The sequence below is a fragment of the Bombina bombina genome, chromosome 5, assembly GCF_027579735.1.
Source record: "Bombina bombina isolate aBomBom1 chromosome 5, aBomBom1.pri, whole genome shotgun sequence".
Taxonomy (NCBI): domain Eukaryota; kingdom Metazoa; phylum Chordata; class Amphibia; order Anura; family Bombinatoridae; genus Bombina; species Bombina bombina.
Genome location: NC_069503.1, coordinates 1,160,119,789 through 1,160,145,608, shown reverse-complemented (window position 1 = coordinate 1,160,145,608; position 25,820 = coordinate 1,160,119,789). Strand labels below are relative to the sequence as shown.

Sequence of the window (25,820 nt, the reverse complement as noted above, 5' to 3'; positions counted from 1 at the left end):
TGAATCAGTTCACACATTTCTTTTTTCTCTTAACTTCTAAACCTTACCTACTACCTTGTCGTGGCTCCATTAAACCTGCCTTTTCTGTCTTCCTAGAAGGCTTTCTAGAAAGGTATGCTTGCCTGGTCATGTTTTCTATATTAGATAGACGTCCAGTTTTAGTCTTTTTCTATATCATTTTTATAAGAATGTTCAAAATCATTTAAGAAGCAATATAGAATATAATTGTATGTAACTGTTACTTGAAATAATCCCTTTATGTCTCTCTCTGTACCGTTTAATGGACCCAAGAGTGGTCTCATTGTTATATGAAGGGTTAAAAAAAAAAAAAAGAAAAAAAAGAGGATAATAGCAGTGTATGATTTATTTTGTATTTCAGGCTCTTTTCAAATTCTCATTGTAAGTTTTAATTGTTATTTTTTACAGGCCTGTACAACTTACTAATAGGTTATCTATACGGTATAGATATTGTATACTTATATTTTAATGTATATCCTCAATAAATACAAAAATAAAAATATCTCTGAAATACTTAATCCAAATAATACCGTGAGGCTATGAATAAATGCTATAAATCTCCCATTGATTAAATAAACCTATATCACTATGAAATAGTGGTAATCATCAGATAAGCCTCAGTCTTCCAGCAAATCCTTGCTCATTAAAAACATGAGAGCCCATATTACTTTACAATATTGATAAAGGCCTATCGGGCTGAAACGCGTAGATTTGCTCGTCTACATCTAATTTTTACTCTGATTCAAGTGGTTACAGTAGGTACGGTGCAATATCCCTCTCACAATACACAGAGGCTGATATATGCTTAATTAACCGGCCCATGATCTGCCTACCGCTTGTGTCCACCTTATGATTACCGCAATACATCTGGGGTTTTAAGTACACTCCCGACTCTGATACTGTAAGGGTAATAGGACTCGTTTGGTACAGCTGTCAAACAAAGCATCAGAAGCCAGCTAATACCTTCGGTCCCAGGACCTACCCTTACATCTGCTACTGTGGCTATCATCCTAGGACGCCACAGGATCATTCACAGCAAGCACTGAAGGATTACAATTATCAGCGTACTCTCTACAATAATACTTGCTCTACTTACACCAGGAGAATCACTCTGCACAAAGTCACGGGACTCAATAAAAACAACGGACAACTCCACACATAGCAGAGACGGTAATTTTATGTGCCCAATTTGAGAACATTTGTGAATTATCCAATACGGACACATTTGCAGTTTAGGCTGCCAAAAATACTTAGCAAGCTAACTTTTTCTCTTGCCATTATTATCTCTTGCCAATATTACTTGAAATTTAATACCCATTTTTTATGTATTTTATCTTTATGTCCTTTATCATTATACTGTTTTAATCAGTGCCGGCACTATTGTTATATGATTATTGTATAATAAATTTTTAAAGATTCACATAGTTATCATCCTTTTTAGACAAACATTATTTACACTTTACCTGATTAGTATAGATATACCATATATAAATTGAGCTCTGTGCTTTCATTAGCGCTACCCTGCACCTTTTTTCCATGTTTTCTCCCATTAGCGATTTGGAGATTCGTTAATGTTCTGGGTCAGCTACAGAGCCTGAGAGTGTTAGTATCTTTTACATTAACTTTTGCAGAGCCCATATTACTCCCCAACCTCCCCAGACCAATGGTTTAAACAGACATAATTACTTTTCATATTTATAAAATGAAATTATTTTTTGTTTCCCAAAATCTGATATCCAGACAGTAGAATGAAGATGGTACAAATTATGCTCAAATAATATTCCATTGGTTCTAGATACATAGTCTTGGGGTTATTGTTTTCATTGCCTATATAGGCTTGCTCTATTTCAAGCCATTAGCAAAAGATTGCTGTACTTCATTTGTATAATGTTATAACCTGTACACATCACCTATACCCAGTTATTTGCGACTATATTCATATATAAATATTTACTATAGGGTATTTCCATATTTACAATTAGTCTTTTTCTACAAAATATATCCGTTTGCCTGAAACTCTGTAGCAACATATATACCAGTGAATTAATAGGTTTTAGCGACCTCGCCTTCTCTGGGGAGGTCGCCAATGAATCCTTTGGGTCTGGAAGCACAGTCCCTTCATACACTCTCATATTATATTAAATTCCCTAGTCTACTGGGGACTCAGTGTTCCTTCATGTTTCTCAATGGCAACTTATTATTATTATTAAGCTCGCCTCTCAACCTATCAAATTCCCCTCTGAGCCATGTGTGGGTAAATGACTGGAAACCTGAATCTGCACTTATGTTGCACGTGAAGAGATCCATGTCCTACCAGTGCAGAAGACCATTTGGAAGGCACGTGAAGACATCCATCTCCTACCAGTGCAGAAGACCATTTGGAAGGCACGTGAAGACATCCATCTCCTACCAGTGCAGAAGACCATTTGGAAGGCAGATAATGAGGCTGGGGGTACATAATGAGACCACAAACCCTCTCCTAGGAAATTCATTTCACCAAGTGGACACACTGAGGAACAATACATCCCCAACCCCAGACAGTCATCAGATAAATATTGTAGGCTGCGAAACAAAGACCAACAGCCAAATACAGGAGCAGGAGGATTTATTACAAAACATAAATGGATCTGAGTTTGAAAAAGAAAAAATCCATAATTTATAAAACGGTTGGAGGAGCCTTTTCTTATATATAAAATACTATTTTAGAAGGTTATAAAGGAGGTGGGGAGGTCAACGTGCTATAGAGAGTCGTCTTCTCATTGCTGCAAAACAAAACAAAAAAAAGATGAATGTCAGTGAGCTGCAGTATAGAAACACTAAAGGAATATGCAGAAGTGCACAAACTGCATTTATAAGCTGTTCATTATCCGATAACAACAAATGCCTGAATTCCTTATATATTAGAGCTAAGTGCACGTGCAGATACAATAGTTGCTTGTATTTCATCTTACAGTTAGCGCACACAATTTCCCACTGCTACAGACATTTTTTAACCAACCCATATACTTACAATTTAGTGAATAAAAACCAGGAAAGGCTTAAGGACACCACAGGGTAAAGCAGAAGGGACACTGACAGTTACAGGGTAGCGAGGGGAACAGTAAAGCGGAGGGAGAAGCAGAGAAATAAGACTCAGACAAACACAGAGCTCTCACCTTTGCTTTATTCTGCACAGGGAGGTACAGCTTAAACTCAGCCGGAAGCTCATCCTCAGAATACAGGCGGTCTGAAAAGTAAACTCTCCGGATACGACAGTTTGCATGGATCTAACAAACGAGAATATTGCGGTTAGGACAATATGCACATCATAGTGATCACATTATATAATCAGAACATACTAAACAAACAACGTCTTCAACAAAATCTGACATCCTTGCACTGAAGCAAAAAAAAAAAATTCCTGGCAGGGCCAGTCCACAAATTCATTCGTTACTGTTGGGAATGCAACACCTGGCCACCGGAAGGAGACAAAGACACCCCAGCCAAAGCATTAAGTATCCCTCCCACTTCCCTTACTCCCCCAGTCATTCAGCTGAGGTAATAAGGGAAAGTAAGAGAAACACTAGGGGTATAGAGGTGCCAGAAGATAAGGAAAAACACTGCCTAAAAAATCATAGGGCGGGTTCATGTACTCTCGGCCAGGTAAAAAAGAATTCATCAGGTAAGCATCAATTTTGTTTTCTTTCAAATGGCAGGGAGAGTCCACAAATCAATTAATTACTGTTGGAAATACAATACCCAAGCTAGAGAGGGCACAGAATGAACCGGGAGGGAAAAATAAGGCAGGCGGACCTAATCTGAAGGCACAACCGCTTGAAGCACCTTTCTCCCAAAAGAAGCTTCAGCTGAGGCAAAAACATCAAACTTGTCAAATTTTGAAAAAGTATGTAAAGAGGACCAGGTACCTGCCTTACAGATTTGCTCTATAGAAGTTTCATTCTTAAAAGCCCAATAAGAGGACACTGCATGGGTAGAATGAGCCGAATCCTCTCAGAAGGCTGCTGACCAGCTTCCTTATAAGCCAAACGAATGATACTCCTCAGCCAAAAAGAGAGTAGTCGCAGTGGCCTTCTGACCCTTGCGCTTACCAACGTACAAAACAAACAAGGAAGAAGATTGCCTAAACTCCTTGGTTACATGAAGATAGAATTTCAAAGCACAAACTACATCCAGATTGTGCAACAAACGCTACTTCTGAGAGGAAGGATTAGAGCAAGGAGAAGGAACCACAATCTCCTGAATGATATGGCGGTCAGAGAGAACCTTAGGAAGAAAACCTAACTGGGTACGTAAAACCGCCTTATCTGCATGCAAAACGAGATAAGGAGAATCACACTGCAAAGCAAACAACTCAGAAACTCTGTGAGCAGAAGACATAGCCAACAAGAACAAAACCTTCCAAGACAAAAGTGTAATGTCAACACAATGCATAGGCTCAAACAGTGCCGATTGAAGAACAAGATTAAGGCTCCAAGGAGGAGCAACTAGCTTAAACACAGGCGTGATTCTAACCAGGGCCTGGGCAAAGGTCTGACCGTCAGGAAGATTAGATAACTTCTTGTGCAGCAACACAGAAAGGGCAGAGATCTGACCTTTGATAGAACTAGCAGATAAATCTTTCTCCAGACCATCCTGGAGAAACAAAAGAATTTGAGGAACCCTCACTTTGTGCCAAGGGAAACCACGATCCTCACACCAAGCTAAATAGCAACGCCACACCTTTTGGTAAATACACAGAGTAACCGTCTTATGAGCCTGAGTCAGGGTATCAATGACCCTATCAGAAAAACCTATTTTCGATAGCACTAAGCATTCAATCTCTATGCAGTCAGCCTCAGAGAATCTAGATTGTGGTAAAGAAACGGGCACTTATAGAGGCAACCTCCATGGAGGCGAGGAGGACATCTTCACTAGGTCCGCAAACCAGGTCCTGCAAGGCCACAACGGAGCACTTAGAATTACAGAGGCTTGCTCCTGTTTGCTCTCCTCTCCCGGGTGATCGCCCGCATCAAAATGGAGGGAATAGATAAATAAGTTTGAACCTCCACTAAGCCACTTACGCGTCCAACACTGCCTGAGGATCTCTCAATCTCAACCCGTATCTGGGCAGCTTGGTATTGAGACGAGACGCCATGAGGTCTATCTCTGGAACCCCCCCATCTGAGAGTTATTTCGGTAAACACCTTGGGGTGAAGGGACCACTCCCCGGGGTGGATAGTCTGTCTGCTCAGGAAGTCTGCTTCTCAATTGTCCACTCCAATAATATCCATGGAAGCCACCATAAGACCAATCACTTCCATGCATTGATCCACAGAGGGACCTGCAGTAGACTGAAGAGGCCGACAGGCAGAGAGGATCTTTTTGTCTGTCTTAGCTCCATCAGGAAGATTTTCATGGAAATTGTATCGATCGTTCCCAGAAAACATACCCTGGTGTTGGGAACCAGGGAACTCTTGTCCATATTTATCTTCCATCTGTGAGTTCGAAGGAGACAGAAGAGAATCTGTGTGAGATCTTGCCAAAAGGAAAAGATGGAGCTTGGACAAAGATTATAGTCCAGGTAAGGAGCAGTCGCGGTTGCTTGCGATCTGGCCACCGCTAGGAGAGCTTCCAATACCTTTACAAAGATCCTTGGGGCAGTAGCTAGACCAAAGGGTAGAGCTACAAACTTGAAATGTTTTTCCAGAAAGGCAAACCACAGAAACTGAAAATGATCCTTGTGGATCGGAACATGGAGATATGCGTCCTTCAGGTCAATAGTGGTCATGAACTGACCCTCCTGGACCAATGAAAGAATGGATCTGATAGTCTCCATCTTGAAGTAAGTTACCTTGAGAAACTTGTTGAGACACTTTAAATCCAAGATTGCATGGAAAAGTCCCCTCTTTCTTGGAGGCCAGAAACAGATTTGAATAAAATCCAAGACCTTGTTCTGAGGGGGGCACAGGTACAATCACTCCCAAAGATGTTAGGTCCTTTACGCAATTTAAAAAGGCTGTCCTCTTTGCTTGAGAGTCTTGAAAAAATAAATCTGCCTCTGGGTAGACGAGATCTGAAACCTATCCTGTACCCCTGGGAGACTACATCCAAGACCCAGGGATCCTGAACATCTCGAAACCAAGCATCTTGAAAAAAGTATGGTCTGCCCCTACGCGATCCGTTCCCGGATTGGGAGCCGTACCTTCATGTGGACTTATCGGTGGAGGGCTTCTTGGACTGCTTGGCTTTGCTCCAATGACTTGGTTTCCAGGTATTCTTGGGCTGATCCGTCTTTGACGTCTGGGCCCCCTGACCCTTCTCTGAATGAAAGGGACAAAAATTAGAAGATTGGCGACCCTACTTTTTTATCTTGAGGGAGTAAAGCGCCCTTATCTCCAGTCACCGTGGAAACAATGGAATCCAGGCCTGGACAGAACAAAGTCTCTCTCTTGAAAGCTAAGAAAAGGAGTCTTGATTTAGATACCATGTCTGCAGACCAGGACTTTAACCAAAGAGTCCTTCGCGAAAGCACCCCTGAAAACAAAAGACTTGCAGGCCCATTTATCAAGCTCCGTATGGAGCTTGAAGGGCCGTGTTTCTGGCGAGTCTTCAGACTCGCCAGAAACACAAGTTATGAAGCAGCGGTCTAAAGACCGCTGCTTCATAACCCTGTCCGCCTGCTCTGAGCAGGCGGACAGGAACCGCCGGAAATCAACCCGATCGAATACGATCGGGTTGATTGACAGCTCCCTGCTGGCGGCCGATTGGCCGCGAGTCAGCAGGGGGCGGCGTTGCACCAGCAGCTCTTGTGAGCTGCTGGTGCAATGTTAAATGTGGAGAGCGTATTGCTCTCCGCATTTAGCGAGGTCTTGCGGACCTGATCCGCAGTGTCGGATCAGGTCCGCAAGCCCTTTGATAAATGGGCCCCTTAGCATTCAGACAAATGATCTGCATGTTAGCGTCACAAATAAAGGAATTGGCTATTTTAAGAGATCTAATACAATCTTGGATATCCTCTAACGGAGTCTCCACCTGTATTCACTCCAATAAAAAAAAGAGAGTCGCACCAATAAGTGGCAGCACCAGCAACAGCCACAATGGCTGCATCCGGCTGAAAAAGAAGCACCATCTGGTGGAACATCCTCCTTAAAGGGATCGGAAAGTCAAAATTAAACTTGCATGATTCAGATAGAGCATGTTATTTTAAGACGCTTTTAAATTCACTTCTATTTTCAAATGTGCTTTGTTTTCTTAGTATCCCTTGTTAAAAAATGAATACGCACATATCATACACTAGTGGGAGCTGCTGCTAATTGGTGCCTGCACACATTTCTCTCTTGTGATTGGCTAAATAGATATTTTCAGCTTCCTGTCATTAGTGCAATGCTATCCCTGTAGCAATGGATAACAAGAGAATGAAGAAAATTTGATAATAGAATTAAATTGGAAAGTTGTTTAAAATTGTATGTTCTATCTGAATCATAAAATAAAATTTAGGGGTTTACTATCCCTTTAAGTACCCCTCCATCTTTCTATCCATGGGTTTCCTGAAGGAGGTACTATCCTTGAGGGGGATAGTAGTATGCTTAGAGAGAATAGAAATGGCTCCATCCACCTTGGAGTTAGAACTCCACATTTCCAGGTGAGAGTCAGGGACTGGAAACATCCACTTAAAAGGTAGCGGAAGGGGAGAAAGGGGTTCTAGGTTTCACCCATTCCTTAGAAATGATTTCCGCCATGCGAGCTGGAACCGGAAAGGTCTCAGGAGCTCTCAACCTCATAAACCCTGTCCAGCTTAGGAATTTTAGGTTCCTCCGACAGTTTAGGCTCAAGGACGTCCAGATTCGACAAGACCGCATAAGCAAAAAGCGGAGATGCTCAAGTTTGAACCTGAAGCTCAGCTCCTCAGGTTCTAACGATTTTTCCTAAGTGGTATCTGAGTCAGAAAGCTCCCCCTCAGATGCTATTGAGGCAAGTTCATCCTCAGAATGTTGGGATATACTGGCCAACACAGACTGAATAGGAGAACTAACCCCTGCATCAGGGGAAACATGTTTAATTTTTCTCTTACATTTGCCAGAGACAGGCAAGGCATTCAGTGCAGCAGAGACAGCGGATAATAGCTGTGCCGCAAAGTCCGCTGGCAAAAAAACACCTCCAGACTGAGATTGCGGTAAGCCGCAGGGCACTGCTTATGGCATATTAAGGGACAGGGACGGAGGAGAAAGTTGAGGCATCTCTTGGACAAGAGTCCTGAGCGGTAGAGGGCTCTGAGGGGGTTAAATTTGTTAGTCAAGAGAGGAACTGGACTAAATCCATTCTTAGACTTTAATACAGAGACTAAGCAAGTAGAGCAAAACTGTGCAGGGGGCACACTATGGCCTCTTCACAATAAAGGCATTTGTCAGATGGAATTATCGAAGTGTTAGAAACCTTCATAGATAAATCAAAATTGTTCTCCATAACTTTTCTTAGTATTTTCTTCCAGGTTTCTTCCAAACAGCAAGACAAAGTAACAAACTTTTTATAGAAGCTGCACCTCTAACCCCTTATGCTAATGCAGAGGCACTCACCACCTCCCAGAGCACAAACGGAAATGTAGGGAAAGGCCGCACACATGCTTACCTGATAAATTTCTCTCGTCATGGAGAGTCCATGATTTCATTCCAATTACTAGTGGGAATTCAACTCCTGGCCAGCAGAAGGAGGCAAAGAGCACCCCAGCAGAGCTGTTAAGTGTCACTTCTCTTACCCATAATCTCCAGTCATTCAGCCGAAGGAAAATGGAAAAAGAAGAAAACACATGGGTATAGAGGTGCCTGAGGTTTTTACACAAAAACCACCAAAGTAAATGTAAGTAAATCATGGACTCTCCATGCTCGGAAAGAAAGGAATTTATCACGTAAGCATACATTTTGTTTTCTTTCCTATGGCATGGAGAGACAACGATTTCATTCCAATTACTAGTGGGAACCAATATCCAAGCTAGAAGACACAGAATGAAAGGGAGGGAGAACAAAAACATAATTTATGTAAGAACTTACCTGATAAATTAATTTCTTTCATATTAGCAAGAGTCCATGAGCTAGTGACGTATGGGATATACATTCCTACCAGGAGGGGCAAAGTTTCCCAAACCTCAAAATGCCTATAAATACACCGCTCACCACACCCACAAATCAGTTTAACGCATAGCCAAGAAGTGGGGTGATAAGAAAAAAGTGCGAAAGCATAAAAAATAAGGAATTGGAATAATTGTGCTTTATACAAAAAAAAAAAAGGGTGGGCCTCATGGACTCTTGCTAATATGAAAGAAATGAATTTATCAGGTAAGTTCTTACATAAATTATGTTTTCTTTCATGTAATTAGCAAGAGTCCATGAGCTAGTGACGTATGGGATAATGAATACCCAAGATGTGGATCTTCCACGCAAGAGTCACTAGAGAGGGAGGGATAAAATAAAGACAGCCAATTCCGCTGAAAATAATCCACACCCAAAACAAAGTTTAAATCTTATAATGAAAAAAACTGAAATTATAAGCAGAAGAATCAAACTGAAACAGCTGCCTGAAGTACTTTTCTACCAAAAACTGCTTCAGAAGACGAAAACAAATCAAAATGGTAGAATTTAGTAAAAGTATGCAAAGAAGACCAAGTTGCTGCTTTGCAAATCTGATCAACCGAAGCGTCATTCCTAAATGCCCAGGAAGTAGAAACTGACCTAGTAGAATGAGCTGTAATCCTTTGAGGCGGAGTTTTACCCGACATAAGCATGATGAATCAAAGACTTTAACCAAGACGCCAAAGAAATGGCAGAGGCCTTCTGACCTTTCCTAGAACCGGAAAAGATAACAAATAGACTAGAAGTCTTTCGGAAATTTTTAGTAGCTTCAACATAATATTTCAAAGCTCTAACTACATCCAAAGAATGCAACGATCTTTCCTTAGAATTCTTAGGATTAGGACACAATGAAGGAACCACAATTTCTCTACTAATGTTGTTAGAATTCACAACCTTAGGTAAAAATTTAAAAGAAGTTCGCAACACCGCCTTATCCTGATGAAAAATCAGAAAAGGAGACTCACAAGAAAGAGCAGATAATTCAGAAACTCTTCTGGCAGAAGAGATGGCCAAAAGGAACAAAACTTTCCAAGAAAGTAATTTAATGTCCAGCGAATGCATAGGTTCAAACGGAGGAGCTTGAAGAGCCCCCAGAACCAAATTTAAACTCCAAGGAGGAGAAATTGACTTAATAACAGGTTTTATACGAACCAAAGCTTGTACAAAACAATGAATATCAAGAAGACTAGCAATCTTTCTGTGAAAAAGAACAGAAAGAGCAGAGATTTGTCCTTTCAAGGAACTTGCAGACAAACCTTTATCCAAACCATCCTGAAGAAACTGTAAAATTCTAGGAATTCTAAAAGAATGCCAAGAAAAATGATGAGAAAGACACCAAGAAATGTAAGTCTTCCAGACTCGATAATATATCTTTCTAGATACAGATTTACGAGCCTGTAACATAGTATTAATTACGGAGTCAGAGAAACCTCTATGACTGAGAATCAAGCGTTCAATCTCCATACCTTCAAATTTAAGGATTTGAGATCCTGATGGAAAAAAGGACCTTGCGATAGAAGGTCTGGTCTTAACGGAAGAGTCCACGGTTGGCAAGTGGCCATCCGGACAAGATCCGCATACCAAAACCTGTGAGGCCATGCTGGAGCCACCAGCAGAACAAACGAGCACTCCTTTAGAATCTTAGAAATTACTCTTGGAAGAACTAGAGGCGGAAAGATATAGGCAGGATGATACTTCCAAGGAAGTGACAATGCATCCACTGCCTCCGCCTGAGAATCCCTGGATCTGGACAGATACCTGGGAAGCTTCTTGTTTAGATGAGAAGCCATCAGATCTATTTCTGGAAGTCCCCACATTTGAACAATCTGAAGAAATACCTCTGGGTGAAGAGACCATTCGCCCGGATGTACCGTTTGGCGACTGAGATAATCCGCTTCCCAATTGTCTATACCTGGGATATGAACCGCAGAAATTAGATAGGAGCTGGATTCTGCCCATACCAGTATTCGAGATACTTCTTTCATAGCCAGAGGACTGTGAGTTTCTCCTTGATGATTGACATATGCCACGGTTATGACATTGTCTGTCTGAAAACAAATGAACGACTCTCTCTTTAGAAGAGGCCATGACTGAAGAGCTCTGAAAATTGTTCCAAAATATTGATTGGTAATCTCACCTCCTGAGATTCCCAAACCCCTTGTGCTGTCAGAGACCCCCAAACAGCTCCCCAACCTGTAAGACTTGCATCTGTTGAAATCACAGTCCAGGTCGGAAGAACAAAAGAAGCCCCCTGAACTAAACAATGGTGGTCTGTCCACCACGTCAGAGAGTGTCGTACAATCGGTTTTAAAGATATTGAGATATCTTTGTATAATCCCTGCACCACTGGTTCAGCATACAAAGCTGAAGAGGTCGCATGTGAAAACGAGCAAAGGGGATCGCGTCCGATGCAGCAGTCATAAGACCTAGAATTTCCATGCATAAGGCTACCGAAGGGAATGATTGAGACTGAAGGTTTCGACAAGCTGAAACCAATTTTAGACGTCTCTTGTCTGTCAGAGACAGAGTCATGGACACTGAATCTATCTGGAAACCTAAAAAGGTTACCCTTGTCTGAGGAATCAATGAACTTTTTGGTAAATTGATCCTCCAACCATGTTCTCGAAGAAACAATACAAGTCGATTCGTATGAGATTCTGCTAAATGTGAAGACTGAGCAAGTACCAAGATATCGTCCAAATAAGGAAATACCACAATACCCTGTTCTCTGATTACAGACAGAAGGGCACCGAGAACCTTTGTAAAAATCCTTGGAGCTGTTGCTAGGCCAAACGGCAGAGCCACAAACTGGTAATGCTTGTCTAGGAAAGAGAATCTCAGAAACCGATAGTGATCTGGATGAATCGGAATATGCAGATATGCATCCTGTAAATCTATTGTGGACATATAATGCCCTTGCTGAACAAAAGGCAGAATAGTCCTTATAGTTACCATTTTGAATGTTGGTATCCTTACATAATGATTTAATATTTTTAAATCCAGAACTGGTCTGAAGGAATTCTCCTTCTTTGGTACAATGAAGAGATTTGAGTAAAACCCCAGCCCCTGTTCCAGAACTGGCATAATTACTCCAGCCAACTCTAGATCTGAAACACATTTCAGAAATGCTTGAGCCTTCACTGGATTTACTGGGACACGGGAAAGAAAAAATCTTCTTGCAGGAGGCCTTATCTTGAAGCCTATTCTGTACCCTTGTGAAACAATGTTCTGAATCCAAAGATTGTGAATCGAATTGATCCAAATTTCTTTGAAAAATCGTAAACTGCCCCCTACCAGCTGGGCTGGAATGAGGGCCGCACCTTCATGTTGACTTGGGAGCTGGCTTTGGCTTTCTAAAAGGCTTGGATTTATTCCAGACTGGAGATGGTTTCCAAACTGATACCGCTCCTGTAGGGGAAGGATCAGGCTTTTGTTCCTTATTGTGACGAAAGGAACGAAAACGATTAGTAGACCTAAATTTACCTTTAGATTTTTTATCCTGTGGTAAAAAAGTTCCTTTCCCCCCAGTAACAGTTGAAATAATAGAATCCAACTGTGAACCAAATAATTTATTACCCTGGAAAGAAAGGGAAAGCAAAGTTGACTTAGAAGACATATCAGCATTCCAAGTTTTAAGCCATAAAGCTCTTCTAGCTAAAATAGCTAGAGACATATACCTGACATCAACCCTAATGATATCAAAGATGGCATCACAAATAAAATTATTAGCATGTTGAAGAAGATTAACAATGCTATGAGAATTATGATCTGTTACTTGTTGCGCTAAAGCTTCTAACCAAAAAGTTGAAGCTGCAGCCACATCCGCTAAAGATATAGCAGGTCTAAGAAGATTACCTGAACACAAGTAAGCTTTTCTTAGAAAGGATTACATTTTCCTATCTAAAGGATCCTTAAAGGAAGTACTATCTGCCGTAGGAATAGTAGTACGTTTAGCAAGAGTAGAGATAGCCCCATCAACCTTAGGGATTTTGTCCCAAAACTCTAATCTGTCAGATGGCACAGGATATAATTGCTTAAAACGTTTAGAAGGAGTAAATGAATTACCCAAATTATTCCATTCCCTGGAAATTACTTCAGAAATAGCATCAGGGACAGGAAAAACTTCTGGAATAACTACAGGAGATTTAAAAACCTTATTTAAACGTTTAGATTTAGTATCAAGAGGACCAGAATCCTCTATTTCTAATGCAATTAAGACTTCTTTAAGTAAAGAACGAATAAATTCCATTTTGAATAAATATGAAGATTTATCAGCATCAACCTCTGAAACAGAATCCTCTGAACCAGAGGAATCATTATCAGAATCAGAATGATGATGTTCATTTAAAAATTCATCTGAAAAATGAGAAGTTTTAAAAGACCTTTTACGTTTACTAGAAGGAGGAATAACAGACATAGCCTTCTTAATGGATTTAGAAACAAAATCTCTTATGTTAACAGGAACACTCTGAGTATTAGATGTTGATGGAACAGCAACAGGTAATGTAACATTACTAAAGGAAATATTATCTGCATTAACAAGTTTGTCATGACATTCAATACAAACAACAGCTGGAGGAACAGATACCACAAGTTTACAGCAAATACACTTAACTTTGGTAGATCCAGCATCAGGCAGCGATTTTCCAGAAGTATCTTCTGATTCAGGGTCAATCTGAGACATCTTGCAATATGTAATAGAAAAAACAACATACAAAGCAAAATTGATCAAATTCCTTAAATGACAGTTTCAGGAATGGGAAAAAATGCCAGTGAACAAGCTTCTAGCAACCAGAAGCAAATAAACAATGAGACTTAAATAATGTGGAGACAATAATGACGCCCATATTTTTAAGCGCCAAAAAAGACGCCCACATTATTTGGCGCCTAAATGCTTTTAGCGCCAAAAATGACGCCACATCCGGTAACGCCGACACTTTTGGCGCAAAAACGTCAAAAATGACGCAACTTCCGGCGACAAGTATGACGCCGGAAATAAAGAAATTTTTTTGCGCCAAAAAAGTCCGCGCCAAGAATGACGCAATAAAATGAAGTATATCGTCGATCTGAAAAGGGAGGTAAGAGATGAATCTCTACGACCGATAACAGAGAACCTATGAAATAGACCCCGTAGAAGGAGATCATTGAATTCAAATAGGCAATACTCTCTTCACATCCCTCTGACATTCACTGCACGCTGAGAGGAAAACCAGGCTCCAACCTGCTGCAGAGCGCATATCAACGTAGAATCTAGCACAAACTTACTTCACCACCTCCACGGGAGGAAAAGTTTGTAAAACTGATTTGTGGGAGTGGTGAGGGGTGTATTTATAGGCATTTTGAGGTTTGGGAAACTTTGCCCCTCCTGGTAGGAATGTATATCCCATACGTCACTAGCTCATGGACTCTTGCTAATTACATGAAAGAAAACAGGCGGCCCTTAACCGAAGGCACCACCGCTTGACAAACTTTTCTCCCAAAATAAGCCTCAGCAGAGGCAAAAGTATCAAAATAGTAGAATTTGGAAAAGGTATGCAATGAAGACCATGTTGCCACCTTGAAAATTTGTTCCACAGAAGCTTCATTTTTGAAAGCCCAGGAAAAAGAGACAGTCCAAATGGAATAAGTCGTAATTCTTTCAGGAGACAGTAGTCCAGCGGTCTCATACTCTAATCGGATAACACTTCTCAACCAGAGAGAAACAGTAGAAGAAGGGGCCTTCGAACCCTTATGCTGACCAGAGAAATCACGAACTGGGTAGAAAATTGACAAAAATCTTTTTAGTGGCTTGAAGGTAAAAATTTAGAGCACGCACAACATCCAGGTTATGCAACCCGTGTTCCTTTTGAGAAGAAGGTTCAGGGCAAAAGTAAGGAACAACAATTTCCGGATTGATATTGCGATCCGAGACTACCCGAGGAAGAAATCCCAGCTTAGGAAGAAGGATCGCCTTATCCACATGAAAAATTAGGTAAAAAGGAATCACACTGCAAAGCTGAAAGATCGTGATCGGAAAATCTGCGAGCAAGAAGAAACAAAATCTTCCAAGATAATTTAATAACAGAATTCATCGGCTCAAACGGAGCCTGCTGCAAAAACTTAAGAATAAGACTCCATGAAGGAGCAACATGTTTAAACACAGGCCTGAATTTGACCAAGGCCTGAACAAAGGATAGAACCTTTGTCAGATCTGCCAAACGACAGAGATAAAGAATAAAACGAGAATAAATCTGACCCTTCAGATAAACTGACTGACAAACCCTTTTTTTCCCCAGACCATCTTGAAGAAAGGAAAAATTGCAGGGTTCCTCACCTGACTCCAAGAGAAACCCATAAATTTGCATCAAAAAGGAATGTACGCCATACCTTATGGTAAATCTTACGAGAACAGGATATGTATCTTGCTAGGCAGCTAAGCTAACCATCAAGCTAATATATCCGATGAAAGCTTGAGACACAGACCTAAGGAAAAATCTCTCAGTATGAGGAAAATTATAAAAATGTATTCCAAAAAAGGAAGCATATAAAAATAAATATTCGTGTCATGAAACACCAATAAGTGAAGTATGGAACATGACCTCATACCTGACAGACCCAAAGTAAAAAATCCCCTCGATGAGAGAGAGAACTATAGGGCTCCAGATATAAAATAGAGCAGTCTACAAATACACGAAAATCAAAATCGTCTCAAAAGGGAGAGATGAAACTAAGTCCATAGAAATAACTAGGACAACGTTAAAATAAATCCCTATCACATAGGGCAACATACATGTCAGATATATTGCCATCAGAATGAGAGAAATATACAGAATTCCTAAAAAATTTGGAAAAACCGGAGTATATAGCAATAAATATTGAAAGATACAAAAATATGTAACCACAATATAAACAATTCCTCCAGAATGAAAGAAATTGATAATGAAACTAATATACACGGTTTAACCTAGCATACTACTATGTTGTGAAATGCTAGGAATTGAATCCTTTGATCCACAGAAAAAGATTATAAAAAGACAAAAGAAAAACAGTTACATTGAACTGCCACAAGATACTATACAAACGCACACGTTACCAAAGAACTTAGTCTAGAAAAAAAAAGTGCAGAAAGACAGGATATAAGAAAATTCATAATATCATAAAAGCGTGTTAGTTCGAACCAAAAATCTCATTTGAGATAACCGGCATTCATACACATAACGTCTTATACTGCGGAAAGACATAACGCAATACAAAACTCTAAGACCAACAAAAGTAATCAAAACCATCATCTCTCAGGTGGAGATATCAGAGCTGAACGCACCGCCGCGAAAATAACAGAGTGGCCTTAGGCATCTGTCCACACTGGCGGAGAAAACTACATGCTCAGCATTATTCAGGACTTATGCTAAGAAAACCACATTTAGTGGCAAAAAGCAAGTCCGAACTTAATTCCGCTGTCAGACCTGGAAAACGGTCTTCACCAAAAAGTGTACAAAAAAAAAAAAAAGATAAAACCTGTAAATAGTTACCCTTCCTAAAAAGACAAATTATATGTGTTGACAGAAGGAAAGAAGATAAGCAGGAATCATGCTCAAATTGGATTCAATACGCAGACATGCTGCGTAGAACTATATCAAAATATACTCTAATAAAAATGTGTAGGGATTAAGATCCTTAAACACACCAATAAAAAGCATAGTCGAAACGGAAACTATAAGCAAACATAACGCATATCACAATATCCATTTAAACGACCTCATAAAAATAAGATGTCACATAAATAAGAGACATCCTGCCCCAGCAGTTAGACTCTGGAAATGCCAACAAATAGCATTGACCGAGAATAAAATTATTATGAAGAAACCTATAAGAGTCCCAAAATCACTAGGATAGACCTAAACATAGGAGAAAAAATAAACGGAACTTAGAAAAAGTTTCATAATGTTTAGATCCGAGGTACCATATAAAATATAAATTCCATAGATAAGGTTTCCCACCAATAAGAAATACTAAACTTTTAGTATAAGGATAAAACTGCAGTCATATACAAAAAATGGGATGCAAGAAAATGCCTTCCTAACAAAACTGCCACAAGATGGCAACAAATCCTTTGAAAAGAAGACTTTTACTAAAAACGTAAAAAAGTCCTGAACAAAAAAACAAACAGTCTCCATTGCCACAAGTAGTCACTTAGAACAGTGTTTCTGAAAGACACATTAAAGGACACAACAAAAGTTAGACAATACTGTACATTGTAAAAAAACAGACTGATTGAAAGATATTAGGGCAGAATAACTTAACACCCCTACCAAATTCAGAAGGAAGCACTCGATTATAAAAACACACTGATGCTCCCCTCATATGAAAGAGAGACTAATACATAGAGTCCCTGTACCAGACAGGAACATTTCATTATATACATTATATATATAGTCCCTTTGGTGCCATACCCAGGCAACCCTTTCTTATACTAGTTTAGTGCAACTGCCAGTGAGGGAATTGACCATGGTATTTAGATTACTAAGCTGATGGAAAAGAGCATTTTATTTTTTAGAGTATTCGAAAAGATAAATACAGAGAACACCAAAAAAGGAAAAAAAAAAAAAAAAAAAAAGACAAACAATCATTTACTTATAGATCAATATAAAATTTATACACAAGGAAAGAATAATCCGCTTACAGGACCGCTAAGACTAAGTCCTTAATGCAACCTGAACTCTTGGACGTGCGATCAAAGCACTACAAGTCTCCCTAAACAGAAGGGATCACTTCAATATGTTACGTTGAAGAATAAGACATAAAAGTCTCCATTCTAAGAGACCTGGGAAGCAAGAATTTTTGAAAACCCTTGGGAAAACCAGGCAAGGGAAACAAACATATGGCGCTATAGAGTTCAACAAGGTCACAACAGACCGTCGCCTAAACAAACTCTCAAACTCACAGCTCAAAGTACACCGAGAAATAAGCGGTATAAAGCAGGGCCAGAGGCAACAACGGCACACATAGCGATCGCTGAGAAAAAAAAAAGTCACCTGATTAGGAAAAGAGAGCGTCCGCCATTATCATAGAAAATAGGCCACGCCCCTAAGAAAAACAGCCCCTCGCTCTACAGTGCTCTAAATAACTGTGCCACAATATTGAGTAAAAATGAGACTCCATGTTTTTTGTAAAAATCCCACGGACATTTACCATTCCATGACCAGTCGGCAGCGCTCCACACAGGGAGACGCTCTCTGCTCTCATGACTACTTACATAGGGAAATAAAGGCATAATGCTCATAGAGAGATAAACCCCTAATTGCCTGAATGAAAGGATGAAATGGCGTCCAAAACTAACAGGCTAGTGCTGACACTACGTACTGCCCACTGCGCCCTGTGAATTAGAGCAGGGACTGAGGAAAAGATGTGCGTTAACTGTCATAAATAAACAGCAGCACAGATACGCTTGATAACTGCCATAAATAAACAGCAGCACAGATACGCTTGATAACTGCCATAAATATACAGCAGCATAGAGCCCAGTACTTACTGCCCCTTATAGATCCCCACCATGACGAGATTTTTGACATACCCAGCTCCAGACTAAGGAGGAGAGGGAATTAACCCCCAAAGTGCTTGTCCTTCTCACCTAGAAGGAATAAAAGCACTTACCTCAACAGCTTCAGGGCAGAAAAAGTGTCTCAGGTATGCCAGATGCAACCGATCTCTGACAGATGACCTGATGAGAAAAAAACTGAGTAACCAACCCTGGTTTTCTACAAAGGGTAGCATAGATGTTAGAAGGCAGCAAGGTGGTCCTTGCTTTACTTCTAACTGCTAAAAGCCACCATTACTCTTACTAAAGAGATTGACATGGACACATCATAGCCCCAATACTTGCTTGCAGGGAAAAGTACCCATTAAAGGATTAAATATCTTCAGACACCATCTCCGCACATCCTCCCTTGACAGGCAAAGAGAATGACTGGGGATTATGGGTAAGGGAAGTGACACTCAACAGCTCTGCTGGGGTGCTCTTTGCCTCCTCCTGCTGGCCAGGAGTTAAATTCCCACTAGTAATTGTAATGAAATCGTGGACTCTCCATGCCATAGGAAAGAAATTCTGTTTGCACGCTTTCGACTGAAAGCGAGAGATCCGATGTCGGAAGAAACCCTTTTTAACTAAACAGAGTGCCCGCTCACGTGGTGTGGTTACTAGAGGACCACCCCCTGCCAAAATTAAAAAAGCACGAAGCAGCCGTTTGCCGCGATTGTGATGAAAGTAAGATTCTCCTCTATTTCCTCAATAAAGGTTGAAAAGAGCCCTCTCATGCCCAAAAATACTGTCCCAAACACAAGTATATGCTCCGGTGTCTATGTGCAAGACACCGAAGGAGAATAAGCAAAACAGCCCTGATAATGAAAACGGATATAACAATGTCCCCAGACCCCCTTCAGAGGGAAAAAGAAGTGTCACACTGTGACCTTGTAATATGGCTATCCCAGGGGTGGTGTCACATTTTAAAGAACTTACCCTCCAGGGTCTCTGATGTTGAGCAGTCATAGCACTTCCAGGTCTGGCAGCTTCTTTTTCCACATCTGACAGGGACCTGAGGAATAAAGGAAAGCAGTTTAAGCTTACACTGGTCGCTAGAAGGGGTGTTAGCAGATGTACACTGGAGGACAGAGAAGCTTTACTGCGACATCCAGTGGCTAACTTTCACCACAACTCTCAATGAGAGGATTACATGGTTACTCTGAGAACCCCAGTCCTGTCTTGAAGGAAAGCTACCCATATCTTCTTAGCACTTTCTTTGCCTACCTCCTATAGTAGATAAAGGCAAAGAATGACTTGGGGAGTAGGGGGAAGTGGGAGGGACACTTAGAGCTTTGGCTGGGGTGTCTTTGCCTTCTCCTGGTGGCCAGGTGTTGCATTTCCCAACAGTAATTAATGAATTTGTGGACTCTCCCTGCCATTGGAAAGAAATATGTTTTAACCCGCAACACTAACCAACATAAACATAGCAAAGCAATAATATACAAGGGAAATCAGACTGAGCTAATCACAAAGTCCGTCTGTCTTCATTCTTTTGTTCAGATATGTGAAGAAAACCAACCCCTTCCCCAGTTTGTTATCATCATACTATTATACCATCTTCATTAAGAATTCAGGAAGTGGCCTTCTTGTCCTCATCAATAAAAGCAGATCGGCAGGCAGAGCATATATACCCACCCATAAGTGCATTGTTGCTCCTGAGCAAACTTAGGTTTACTGTTCATCAATGCATATCAAGGGAAAAAAGCAAATTTCAGAATAGATGCAAAATTGAAAGTTGTTTGACATTGCTGCTCTCCGATTTCACTGTCCCTTTGAAGACTTATGTTGGCCTTAATATTGCCACTCTTTAAAAGAATTGTAGGACCAGAAATGGGGGCCATTTGACTTCTATAATTGCTGATAATGCATGAAGTAATCACTGAGCAAATTACACTATATCCTTTAGTGGGTCTAGCAATCTAACCTTTATACAGAGCCACTCAAGCGGCACAAGGCCAGTATAAGCAGATAAATCAGTAGGTCTAGGCTCAATATGACCATCATTTCCACTACATCTTGCTAAATAGTTCATAGGAGCCGAAGAATTAGAGGAAAATCGCAGAAGGATAGAGCAACGCTCCAGAGTTTGGCAAAAGCCGCATATTGGACAGGAAACTAAATGGCACAAATAAATCTGAAGGCTTCTAATTGCAATGAAAACAAAATTTATGCTTACCTGATAAATTTATTTCTTGACACGATGAGTCCGCGGATCATCTAATTACTATTGGGAATATCACTCCTGCCCAGCAGGAGGCGGCAAAAAGCATCACAGCAACGCTGTTAACTATAACCTTCCTTCCCTCCAACCCCACCCAGTCATTCGACCGAAGTAAAAGAGAGAAAGGAAGCAACAAGGTGCAGAGGTGTCTGAAGTTTATCACATACTAACACCCTGTCTAAGGAACAAGGCGGGCTGTGGACTCATTGTGTCAAGAAAGAAAGAAATGTATCCGGTAAGCATAAATTTTGTTTTCTTTCTAATGACACGATGAGTCCACGGATCATCTAATTACTATTGGGAATCAATACCCAAGCTAGAGTACACAGATAAGGGAGGGACAAGACAGGGAACCTAAACGGAAGGCACCACTGCTTGAAGAACCTTTCTCCCAAAAGAGGCCTCAGCCGAGGCAAAAGTGTCAAATTTATAGAATTTTGAAAAAGTGTGAAAAGAGGACCAAGTTGCAGCCTTGCAAATCTGTTCCATAGAAGCTTCATTTTTGAATGCCCTGGAAGAGGAAACAGCCCTCGTAGAATGAGCCGTAACTCTTTCAGGAGGCTGCTGTCCAGCAGTTTCATAGGCAAAGTGAATGATACTCTTCAGCCACAAAGAGAGAGAAGTAGCCGTAGCTTTCTGTTCCTTACATTTCCCAGAGAATACCACAAACAGAGCAGAGGACTAACGAAAGTCCTTAATCGCCTGCAAATAGAATTTTAATGCACGTACCACGTCCAGATTGTGCAGAAGTCATTCCTTCTGAGAAGAAGGATTAGGACTGTTCCGGTCTGAAACTACTTTAGGGAGAAACCCTTAATATCTAAGGAATGCATAGGCTCAAACGGAGCCCCTTGAAGAACCTTAAGAACTAAATTAAGACTCCAGGGAGGAGTAACTGGCTTGAACACAGGCTTGATCCTGACCAAAGCCTGACAAAACGACTGCACGTCTGGGACGTCTGCCAGACATTTATTTAACAAAATACACAAGGCAGATATCTGACCCTTTAGGGAACTAGCCGATAAACCCTTCTCTAAACCTTCTTGAAGAAAGGACAGGATTCTAGGAATCCTAACTCTACTCCAAGAATAGCCCTTGGATTCACACCAATACAGGATATTTACGCCATATCTTATGGTAAATCCTTCTAGTCACAGGTTTACGAGCCTGAATCATGGTCTCAATGAACGATTCCGAAAATCCACACTTGGATAAAATTAAACGTTCAATCTCCAAGCAGTCAGCTTCAGAGAAACTAGATTTGGATGAAGGAAGGGCCCTTGAAGTAGAAGGTCCTTCCTCAACGGAAGTCTCCAAGGTGGAAGAGTTGACATGTCCACCAGGTCTGCATACCAAATCCTGCGAGGCCATGCCGGTGCAATGAGGATTACCGACGCCTTCTCCTGCTTGATTCAAGCAATGACCCGAGGTAGAAGAGTGAACTGAGGAAATAGGTATGTCAGGCTGAAATTCCAAGGTACCGCCAGAGCATCTATCAGTAGAGCCTGAGGGTCTCTTGACGTTGACCCGTACCTCGGAAGTTTGGCATTCTGCCGAGATGCCATGAGATCCAATTCCGGCTGACCCCACTTGAGAATCAGGCTGGAAAATAACCTCAGGATGGAGCCCCCACTCCCCCGGGTGAAAGGTCTGCCTGCTCAGGAAGTCCACCTCCCAGTCGTCCACTCCTGGAATGTGGATCGCCGACAGACAGCAACTGTGGGTCTCCGCCCACATAATGATCTTGGCTACCTCTGTCATGGTCAAGGAACTCAGTGTTCCTGCATTATGGTTGATGTAAGCCACTGAGTTTATATTGTCCGACTGGAACTGGACCGAGGCTAACTGAAGAGCATTGAAGATTGTTCTACCCATAAACATTCTGGAACTGAGAGCGACTCAGACTGAGTCCATGTTCCCTGAGCCTTTAGACAGCCCCAGACTGCTCCCCATCCCAGAAGGCTGGCATCTGTTGTCACAATCAGCCAAGAGGGTCTGCGAAAGCAGGTCCCCTGGGAGAGATGATCCTGAGACAACCACCAAAGTAGAGAATCCCTTATCTCCTGTTCCAGCTGTAATTGCGGAGACAGATCCGCATAATCTCCATTCCACTGCCTGAGCATGCTTAACTGCAGAGGTCTGAGGTGGAAACGGGCGAACAGGATGATGTCCATTGCCGCTACCATCAGCCTGATTACCTCCATGCACTGAGCCACTGATGGCCGAGGAGAGGACTGATGAGCTAGGCAAGAATAAAAAATCTTTGATTTGCTGACATCTGTCAGAAAAATGTAAATTAATAAGGAATCTATTATGGTTCCCAAGAAAATTACCCTTGTATTTGGAACTAACGAACTCTTTTCCAAATTCACCTTCCATCCGTGAGACCGCAGGAAAGTTAATAACATTTCCGTGTGTGATCTTGCTTGTTGAAAGGAAGGCGCCTGAACCAGAATGTCGTCCAGATAAGGTGCCACAGCAATGCCTCGCAATCTGAGCACTGCCAGCAGGGATCCCAGAACCTTTGAGAAAATTCTGGGAGCTGTGGCAAGACCGAATGGAAGAGCCACAAATTGGAAGCGTTTGTTTAGAAATGCAAACCTTAGAAACTTGTGATGGTCCCTGTGGATGGGAACATGCAGGTACGCGTCCTTTAAATCCACGGTAGTCATAAATTGACCCTCCTGGACCAAAGGAAGAATGGAACGAATAGTTTCCATTTTGAAAGACGGCACTCTGAGAAATTTGTTTAGACTCTTGAGATCTAAAATTGGTCTGAAGGCTCCCTCCTTTTTGGGAACCACAAACAGATTGGAATAGAACCCAATACCCCTTAGCTGCATTGGGACAGGAACTATAACTCCCAGGTTGGAGAGGTCTTGTACACAGTGTAAGAACGCCTCTTTTTGTCTGGTCTACAGATAATCTTGAAAGCAGAAATCTGCCCCTGGGAGGAAAGGTCTTGAACTCTAGCTTGAATCCCTGGGACACAATGTCCACCGCCCAGGGATCCTGCACATCTCGAACCCAAGCATGAGTGAAGAATGAAAGTCTGCTCCCTACAAGATCAGGTCCCGGATCAGAGACAGGCCCTTCATGCTGTCTTTGACTCGACAGCAGGCTTTTTGGATTGTTCCAAGACTGATTTGGCATCCAGGAAGGCTTGGACTGCTCCTGCTTGGAGGAGGGAGTGGAAGGATTTCCCTTGAAATTTCGAAAGGGACGAAAATTACTCTGACGTCTTCTTTTTATTTCTCTTATCCTGAGGGAGGAAATGTCCCTTTCCACCCATGATATCAGACATTATTTCCGTCAAACCAGGACCAAACAAGGTCTTTCTCTTGTAAGGAATCGCCAAAAGTTTAGACTTAGATGACATATACGCAGACCAAGATTTTAACCATAAAGCTCTGAGCCAGAATGGCAGAACCTGAAATCTTAGCTCCCAGTTTAATAACCTGAAAGGAAGCATCTGTAATAAAGGAGTTGGCCAACTTAAGGGCCTTAATCCTATCCTGGATTTCTTCAAGGCGAGTATTTGTCCGAATGGATTCAGACAGTGCATTAAACCAATATGCGGCCGCACTAGTGACTGTAGCAATACAAACTGCGGTTGATATTGTAAACCCTGGTGTACATACATCTTCTTGAGTAACCCCTCTAACTTTTTGTCCATAGGACCCTTAAAAGAACAACTATACTCTATTGGAATAGTAGTTCTCTTGGCTAGTGTGGAAATCATCCCTTCCACCTTGGGTACCGTCTGCCAAGATTCCTTGATAGAATCTTCTATAGGAAACATCTTTTTAAATATGGGGGATGGAGAAAAAGGGATACCAGGTCTCTCCCATTCCTTAGCAATGATCTCTGTAGCCCTATCTGGTACAGGAAATACCTCCACCATGGAGGGCACGTCAAAATACTTGTTTAGTTTACTAGACTTCTTAGGATTGACTACGATGGTAGTATCGGAGTCGTCCAGGGTAGCTGAAACCTCCTTAACAAATGGAGGTGTTCTAGCTTAAACCTGAAGAAAACAACTTCAGTATCAGCAGGAGGAATTACACTGTCTGAGTCTGAGATTTCACCTTCACATGCTACCAAAATATCCTCCTCCTCAGGCTTCTGGGAGGGTGTATTTGAAATAGCAACAACTGTGTCAGTAACCTCCTTTACTGATTGTTTACTTTTCCTCTTGCGCTTTCCCTGCAGCATGGGAAAAGCAGACAATGCATCAGAAATCGCAGAGGACATGAGAGAAGCGATGTCTTGCAAAGTAACTCCAGGTGGAGAAATGGAGGAAATGCAGGGCACTGGCTGTATGGACGGTAAGTTTTGGCACACTTGAGGAGAAAGCTGCAGCATATTTTGAACATTGTCAGAAGACTCCTGAACAGCATCCGCCCTGGACAATGGTGGCTCAGAAAAAAGTCTATCCCTATAATGTAAAGTTCTCTCAATACATGAGGAACAGAAAGGGATTGGTGGTTCAACATTAGCATCAAAACATGAACATGTAACATCTTGCAGGGCCTCTTAGTCCATCTTTATTCACCCCAAAACAACTAAATAAATAGATAGAAATTGATATTTTATTAAAAAATACCTCACAAAAAAACGTTACTGTTCCTTTAAATATTTAAAATAAACTGCTTTATTTTTTAGCAATAAAATAAAATGACAAGTAGTAATAAATGCTCCGGACACCTTTACACCTCAGCTTAACTTTGCTGAGGTGCTTACCTGCCTAACACCAGAGATAATAGGCTGCTAGATGATCCGGACTCAATCTATTTATTCTGGAGATGAAGTCTGCTCAAAAAACACAGACAAAAACACAAAATGTCACAGAACACCAGAACTATGAGGGGAAAGTGCGCAACAAATTTTGGTGCTTCCGTTAGCCCCGCCTATCGTGGGCGTT

General features: G+C 41.3%; 1 protein-coding gene across 1 annotated transcript in view; it reads right to left on the bottom strand.

Annotated features, from left to right (window-relative positions):
* Positions 1-2,606: 2,606 nt before the first annotated feature.
* LOC128661765 (cilia- and flagella-associated protein 20) overlaps positions 2,607-25,820 on the bottom strand; it is a 127,283-nt gene continuing 104,069 nt past the window's right edge. Inside the window, exons 5-6 of the mRNA XM_053715985.1 lie at positions 3,174-3,284; positions 2,607-2,780 (exon numbers count right to left, since the gene is read on the bottom strand). Of these exons, the coding sequence (XP_053571960.1) occupies positions 2,775-2,780; positions 3,174-3,284 (117 nt within the window). The 3' untranslated portion in view covers positions 2,607-2,774. The remainder of the gene's footprint in view (positions 2,781-3,173; positions 3,285-25,820) is intronic.